At 34.2% G+C, this 8,593-nt stretch overlaps 1 protein-coding gene across 3 annotated transcripts; it reads left to right on the top strand.

Moving 5' to 3' along the window:
* Positions 1–883: 883 nt before the first annotated feature.
* On the top strand, positions 884–8,331 carry LOC128187302 (uncharacterized). 3 transcript variants are annotated; one of them, XM_052857640.1, is made up of 3 exons: positions 884–1,161; positions 5,648–6,028; positions 6,265–8,331. In XM_052857640.1, exons 2-3 carry the CDS (start codon positions 5,654–5,656, stop codon positions 7,510–7,512), a joined length of 1,623 nt encoding a protein of 540 aa, XP_052713600.1. In that variant the 5' UTR covers positions 884–1,161; positions 5,648–5,653; the 3' UTR covers positions 7,513–8,331. The 3 variants fall into 3 exon arrangements, with proteins under 3 accessions (XP_052713600.1, XP_052713601.1, XP_052713599.1); XM_052857641.1 differs by lacking the exon at positions 884–1,161 and adding an exon at positions 4,154–4,247; XM_052857639.1 differs by lacking the exon at positions 884–1,161 and adding an exon at positions 5,367–5,521.
* The last annotated feature ends 262 nt before the right edge of the window (positions 8,332–8,593 follow it).

Raw genomic sequence — 8,593 nt, 5'->3', positions numbered from 1 at the left:
GGATAGACCTATCCGAATTTTTTCAACCAGAGAGCTACAGATCTGCAGCTAACCCCCCTCCCCCCCCCCCCCCTCCCAAAAAAAATACAAGTTGGCAAATAAACAAACAACCCCCGTCCCTTAATTAAAAAGCCCTAAAAAACTAACCAATTTACAACATGTTACTTGTGTGTGTTTTACCAAAGAACGATTGATCCGCACGGCATATTAATCCAGGGGGGATAACGAGAATATCACAACTTTTACCTTTGCTAGCCGTATTTTTAATAAAATAATATGAGTTCGGTAGTTAAAAATGTCAGGAATGAACCTGAATAAAAAAACAAATTTTTAGGTCATTGTACACATGTATAAAGTAACTGATTTTCCAGATAATGTATACCATTCTCCACGGTGAAAGGTAGGGATGACAATGATTGTCTCAATGTGTGATGACCGTGATCTGATCACGTTATTTTAATCACGTGTCATCACGCGTTATCTCTTTTTATTTGTTGTTTCACATATCACTGTACAATATGTTTTTAAGTACCAAAACACCGTTCTCCTGGCGACTTTATGAAGTTAAGACCCGGGGTGGAGCGAGGAAATCGGGCTTCATATTCCTTCATTATGAGAATTGTCCTTTATTATATAGTGATCAGACAATGATAAAAATTCAAAGAATGTGCAGATAAAATCTCCACTTAAAAAATTATCTGTTTTAAAAACAGTTCATACAATTCGTTAACAGAACGCCAAGGCGATTATTTATCTAGCGGCTTTTTTTATATGCATATATGCAGAAGATCTTGTGAAACAGCCCAGATAAAATGGTTATGTAAAGAATAACTGCTAGCGATCCTATTCTTCACAATTTAAGTTCACAATTTATGCAGCTTATTTTTAACACCGCCGGGTTTCCTGGTTGAATGTAATTCTTCTATCCTATTTGTTGATATAAGTAAATTGACTGATAATAATAACCCTTTAAACAACTTTTGACAATATTTTTGTAACTTTGCCTTTCACAGAGAGAAAAAAAGGTACGACCAGGAATTTTTTTGATGTTCAAACAGCGCCGCCCCCTGTTTGAGATAAAGGTGTCTGAGAATACCTGCTAATCTAGTACCTGTGTTAACTATACCCGTGTGTGGAGGGTATCATTTTCTAGGCAGAAAGGTATGTATTAATGTACATGGCATACTATGAGGGTATATTTGCAATATATATATATATATATATATATATATATATATATATATATATATATATATATATATATATATATGTTTTTGGATGTTGAACTTATTTAGAAACGCTTAATTTAGATCATCTTATTGCTTAAAATCCAAACTTTATGAATATCCTAGTAATTTTCATAATTTTAGGACATTTTTTCTCCAAGGTTCCAAAGATTCGCGGTAAGTTAATATATAGAAATATTGTAGCATAACTGACATACATTTATAACTCGCATTAACTTGAAGATGGTACACATCATGCCAGAGAACTCATAAGAAGAGGATGAAAATTTCAAGTCCACAACTTGTTTTATTCAAAAAGTAACTAAACCAAATGTTACGGACGATTTCAGCTGTCAGTTTGTGATTGTTGAACCCGATATTTACACCTGTATTTAAGTTCTACACCAAGTTGTTGTTAATTCACAAATTTTCCACTACACTTCATCATCATTTGAACAGTTTAAATGGGAATTCATTCACATTATAAACACATTGATGTCTTTTGTAAAGATGTTTAAAAAATACCTCAAATTTGGTATTTAAATACATTTAAAAGTTTACTACATCTTTAGCGTCAATCTTCAGCATTACAAAGCATTTCGAATAGAATAAACTGTGATAGCACACTGTTTCATATAGTAAGACATTAATGTGGAAAATGATCGCATCATCTGACCCCTTAAAACTTATCTGTTTTATTGCTTTCATATTTTTTTCGATTGCTTTAATGTTTTGTTATTTAGCTATGACCAAATACCGTTTTATCAAGAAACGGGGAGATGTTTTAGACTTTTGGACTTGCTGTCACAAAGCGTGTTTGATACAGGTCTTCAAACGAAACATACCTCCACCCTTGTCACAGAATTCCTAATTTTGAGTTAATCATTTCTTTTTATAATTCATAATTCGCGACTTTTAATACAACATTTCTTTAGAGGACTGGCTGCTCATTTATTGTGAGACTATTAATCTCTTTGAGGATAGCTGTGTAAAGATATAGAAAAATACTCAAATTTTAAAGCGTATTTAACTATTTCTTTCTTTCTTAAACAAAGGTTATGACTAAAGAAATCATCTTTAAAACTTTATGGAAGGCTGAAAACTGTTGGACGGACATTAACGTTGTAGAAAGCATTCTCCCGGCAACACAAGGGAATGTATTCACTAAACTTCAAGTCGATAATCTCTTAAGTAGGTGCCAAACATGCTTTTCGTGGTTCAAACTTTGGTGCCTAAAATCGTCTGCAGAAAAGTATCATGAATTGTCTCTTTTAAATTCCATTCCGATGTAACCCGAAACTAAAGTGTACGTTGTTTATAGTGTATATATACACCCGCATTACAAAAATAAATATACAAAAGAATCAATGCATAATTTTTTGTATTTTTAAATTCTTAAACACCTGTACGAATAAGTATTCTGGTTTTTATCAGCTCAATTTACCATACGGTAATCCTCCGTTTTAATATATTGAAAAAGGAAACAGAATGAGGGAAAAATATGAAGAAAACGCAATCCTCGCACCTGTATTATTTAAAACGGCCCTGATTAAGATCCGATTTATTTACAAGACATGCATGGTGATGTCTGACAACCGTATAAAGAACCTGTATATACCTAAATAAAAGTCACAGAAACCGTTCACTAAACATACATAAATTATGCAACAAATATATGCAAACCAATAGATTCCCTGCTAACTTGTTAAAAGATATATTTACAAAACTTGCTAACAAATCAAATAAAAGCAGCAGTGCGCTTGTGGCATTCCTAGAGGCATCATTTACACAGAATAGACTTCAATAGAGCCCCTCAAAGAAAACTCATGTTGAAGGGGGGGGGGGGTAACTTTAAAATAGAAAAAAGCATTAAAAATTATTCAACTCTTTTTCTTCTATCTTTAAAATATTGTTCCAAAAAGATAAAAACGATAAAGTTGATTTTTTTTTCTCTTAAATTTAGTCTGCATTCATGCAATCTTACACCTTTGCATAAATTATGCAATGAATATGCAAACCAATAGATTCCCTGCTAACTTGTTAAAAGATATATTTACAAAACTTGCTAACAAATCAAATAAAAGCAGCAGTGCGCTTGTGGCATTCCTAGAGGCATTATTTACAGAGAATAGAGGCCCTAAAAAAAAACTCAAGCTGGGGGGGGGGGGGGGGGGTAACTTTGAAATAGAAAAAAGCATTAAAATTTTTTCAACTCTTTTTCGTCTATCTTTAAAATATTGTTCCAGAAAGATAAAAACAATGAAGTTGCATTATTTTCTCTTAAATTTAGTCTACATACATGCAATCTTACACCTTTGTATTGATTTGACACACTATTATCGACAATAAAATTAGAATGAGATTTTTAACTTTTGTTGTTGATAAGAGTTTGCGCCTTTATAGGTGATAGTTGTGCAGTTTCCAGTAACATAAACGCACTATAGGGACTCATTTTGCCAAAAAAGCGTCTTGTAATCTTGTTGAGCGATTGCAGTTGAATTGACCAGGCCCCGGGGTGACGCCGAGTGTATGTTTGTCTGTGCCCTCTTCGACACGTATTTAGTTCTTGTGAAAAGACCAAGTATTTCTTAACTGGTCTCCCACATCAAGTGCACGTGTGTATTCTGATAAAAAGGGTATTTGAATGTTGAAAGTGTGAAAATGTAGCGATACGTTTTTAGTCTGATAGATTACGGTGAATGGTTTAGGAGGGTACAGTTTTATTTGGTTACTTTTTACCGACATTTTACATAGTCTGTCTCTTAGACATAACGATATTCTCGCAACATGAATATGACATAAGGCATGGAAATCATAACCCAAAAGTCATTTTAAGCGTCAAGAATATTCCAGAGAAGTCTCTGGCTGACATCAGAACAATTTTAAAACCAACACTGCACACCTGCAGTATAGCACCTTTTTGTTTGCAATAGATGAGTTGCGGGCTTCCTTTGAAATGAAAAAGGTTCTGGTACCAAGTGCGTTTTAGTTAAAGACAATCATCTTCCAAAATTCCATCAGGTATTTACTCCATGATTGTGTTACTTCTTGATATGAACTCTCACAATTAATTGACTAAGATATATATATATATATATATATATATATATATATATATATATATATATATATATATATATATATATATATATATATATATATAAAACACTGTTCTTTACAACATGCTGAGAGACTAAAAGTACAACTGATATTATCAGGAAGTACAATTTCCAAGCTTCAAGCACATGAACAGGTATTATGTAATGATATGGATTCAATCAAATCAAATATGTCTGTAACTTTTTTTTCAGGGCAATTATTCGTTTCAAGTGACACAACACTTAAGTTGAGTAAAATATCGATCATTTCATCGCCACAGGAAATCACGTCCGATTTGAATTAATCCGTCGGCAGTAAATACCCTAATATATATGCAATGCTGTTTGCAGAGCATCCCAGCACTGCTAGGCAAATTGGGTCGTAAAAATTAACACTGGCCCTGAAACGCGAATATTTGCCGGATGCGGAGCGTTAGATAGGGAATTAACTTATATGATTCCGACTCGGAATGTATACGTCGAACGATGAATCTTGTAGCGGATATGAAAAGAAAACAATTTTACAGACGCATTACGGATGATAGATTCATTCATTAGTTTCTTATCCCCTCGACGACATTTCTTGCTGAAAATGTGTCAGAATTCAGACGGCTAAAAAATTACAATCTGACCTAATAACGTATTCCTAATTAAGATATAAACGGACTCTACTTAGTGCGGTCGCTATAAATATGACAGATAATTTAGTAGACCAATAACAAACTAAAAGCAACAAAGGGCATGTGATCTTCGATAGATTCATATTTTAATTCCTTCTTAGGGAAGAATGAAAATAATATAAAGCTGTAATCAAAGTAAAAATATTTTTGGGGAACCTTTTTAAATAAATAATAATATTTTTGTAAATTTTAAAAATGATTATGATATCCTATAGATGTATGGGTTTAAACCATAACCAACAAGGCTCAAAAGGTTATTGACAGGGAGTTCTTTAAATTCTCCATGTCAATAATATTTGAACCCAAACTGGGTCAATAGCGCTTAAATCAATCGCGATTTCATTTATTGCCAGGTACAGAGTGTTTTACATACACACTATATAGTTGTTATTTGAAACCTTACGACCCGTACAAACAAGCAGTGTGATGTTTTCGACGAACATTTAAAACCGTTTACATCTTGTGTGTTGTAATACTCTTAAGTTGTTCAGAAATGGCTTCTAGTGAAAGTGACATGGTATGTGAATATGTTTTGTCAACAGTTTAGCAGTCATAATCAAAGGTCTTTAAAATATATAGCTTAAACGATCAACAATTGCTTTAAATGATTCACAAGGTGTTTTATTTTTGTTCACATGTGCAGGAGGAGATGGACGTCCAAGAAACGGTATCCCGATATCTGGATGAAGTGAAAAGGAACGGCGCAGAATCCAAGCTCAGGGCCATATTGTCTTGTAGTGCAAAGAAAGACGTCATCAAATGGACGGACGAAAAGGGGAACGATTTGATGCACTTATGTATTCTTCAAAACACTCCAGAGACCGTGGAATTTCTATTGTCCAACGGCTACTTTGTGGAACCCCACCAACCGGAAGTTAACCCATACATCCATTTAGCTGCAAAACTAGGTTTCAGGACCATATTAAACATCTTACTATCTTTCCGCCTCAGCGACAACAGGCCGATGAATAATTTAATATATCCAAGTCAGAAGTCAGAATCTGATGTATCCCAACAGAATAAGGTAATCAATTTGTAATTACTAGGTAATCCGCAAACCAGTGTAAATCTTGCGAAACTCTAAATCTAATACTAAAATTCATTAACACAAGGATACTGGGTAATTCGCAAACCATTGCATTAATTTGTGTGTGTGTGTGTGTGTGTGTGTGTGTGTGTGTGTGTGTTGATGAGTCAATATATCTTATTGTGATAAATATCATTCTTAATATAATACATGTACTAATGAAATCTTTATAGGCATCACCTTTAGACATTGCGGCAAAGTCAGGTCATACAAAATGCGTCTACCTAATCCTGACGCAATGCGTCATAAAGGAGCATCCAGAGCGAGCAAAGAGTGGATATGTTGCTTTAGCAACATTGGCTAACTCAAAAGATGCCGTGAAAGTACTGCTCAAAGATAATCCAACTAAAGAGGACATACGAGAGGCAATTGACATTGCAGTGCACTTTGCGCAACCGGAGTGCCTTGATATTTTGCTCTCCACTGACATTGACACAAAAAGCATTTTCAACGGGGTAAATTTCTATCACACTTTGTTTTCATTTTCTTCGGTGCAGTCCTTCGGAAAAGAGGGGTATGCACGGCTCCCAAAAGTGACGGAAGTTCTTTTGAAACATAGACACGATGTGAAGAAGAGGGAACCTACGAACACCTACCCACTGTATAGTCTGATCAAAAACTCTCTAAGTTTAGATAACTATACATGGACGCAGTACTATCTGGAATGTGTTCAGCTATTGCTGAAAGCAGGAGCGAATCCAAATTTTGATGAAGCTAAATACGAGAAACAACGTCTAAAAACGGGAGCAAAATCTATAGTTGGTAGGAACGCTTATTCAAGTGCTATCCACTGTCTCTTGGACACCGTGGAATCTTACGCAGAGACTCTAGATTCTAAAGCCTTAGCTGCAAAGTTTGTGATAGAATGTGCCGATCTGTTGTGCCACAACAACGCTAATATCAATCAAATTGGACATATAACGCGGAAGAATTCAACAATGGGAACGGTTTTACACCAGTTTGCAAAGACCAGTGTCCAGATCGGGGTGGATTTAGACATTCTTAAATTTCTTCTCCGTCAAGGTGCCAATGCTGATGTATGTGTTGATGGAAAATACGTTCTTAATATATTTATTGACGAGCTTTTTGAAAAGTTAAAAGAGACATCGCCACACCTTAAGCAAAAGGATCGCATGCCAGACGTAAAGCGCATGCTTGAAATTCTCAATCACATGCCACGTTGTGCTATAAGGGACACACTGAGAATCTTGAAAAACGACCATGCTCGAAACCCTCCATCTCAGACAAAGATATACGTCGGGGTCATATCAAAGGAACTTGAATATCATATCAAACATATCAAACCTCTGAGAAAGCTGGTAGCACAGGCAGTATGGGTATTCTGCCAGAGAAAAGCCAACAATGTACACTCATTGCCAACAACAGCCAAACTTAAAACGGAAATTTTACCAATCTCTTAGAGACAGAGTAATTGACACAGTCTATTTTATTTTATATCGTTAAGGAGATGTTCCATATCAGAGTATTTGTGGTGTATAAATCTGTGATAATTCTTGAGGGGCATTCATTCCTTGTTAAACCCTTGTTAACAAGTTTTCTAATTTTTGCATATACTCGCTTAGTAAATTCAATGTTTACATAACAGTAGTAGTTAACATCACATAAACTATTCATGCAATGCACATTGCCCAGTCAAGAATACTGACTATTCAAAATAACAAATTACGTTTGTTAGTAACTAATAGGTGAAATATTCATTGTTAAAGAAAAATTAATCCTCCATATCTAAAACATTCATCATAAAGCAAAGTTTCAAAGAGGGAGTAAAATTGTAAAAATTTGCATACTTGTATTTGAATTGATAAATGTCAGAAGTGCAAAACCATGAGAGAACGGTTTGGTTTCGCTAGGATACAGGTTGTCATATGCATAATTTGATTGGTTGATTTAGATATTAAATGTCGAATCTTGAATGAGCCGTCTGGGCTTTCGTTACAAAGACAATGATGTGACTGTATGTTTTTTTTAAATAAAGTAGTTGTTGGTCACGGAACACATTTTTCATGACTTGTATGTGTATAGTAATTAAAGAATTAAAAGAATGATTTCAGATTTGGGTTAATATCAGAAAATGAATGACTGTTAATAAGTCTATATCTTTTTACTTATTCAACCACTTCATTAAATTTTGAGATTTATTTACATGATAACCAAAACAAAGATTTTCAAAACAAAAAAGTTTATGAAACAATAAAGTGTTAAATGACATGAAGATATGTTCTATTTAAACAAATAAATGTTGTCTTCTGTGGTTCATTTTGGATAATATGATGGAAGCGAACATTGCAGAAAAATACGTCTGCGGTTTACGTAATTTTCATTAAATGTTTTTTTTTTTAATTGCAATGATCGCTACTTTAAAGTCAGTATAAACAACCAAAGAAAATATGATATTTACAAATTTTTTTACTGGTTCTCTCAACCCATTAAAAAGAGTGGGCGTATAATGACATGTTCAAGAAGTGCGAATACTCAGGACTG

Source organism: Crassostrea angulata, chromosome 6, assembly GCF_025612915.1.
Source record: "Crassostrea angulata isolate pt1a10 chromosome 6, ASM2561291v2, whole genome shotgun sequence".
Classification (NCBI taxonomy): domain Eukaryota; kingdom Metazoa; phylum Mollusca; class Bivalvia; order Ostreida; family Ostreidae; genus Magallana; species Magallana angulata.
This window is presented reverse-complemented; position numbering and strand designations above follow the sequence as displayed.

Coding starts and splice junctions, on each gene's coding strand:
- LOC128187302 (XM_052857639.1), top strand. CDS start 5,498: ATGGCTTCTAGTGAAAGTGACATG. Junction 5,522..5,647: donor CTTCTAGTGAAAGTGACATG/GTATGTGAATAT, acceptor TCACATGTGCAG/GAGGAGATGGACGTCCAAGA. Junction 6,029..6,264: donor ATGTATCCCAACAGAATAAG/GTAATCAATTTG, acceptor AAATCTTTATAG/GCATCACCTTTAGACATTGC.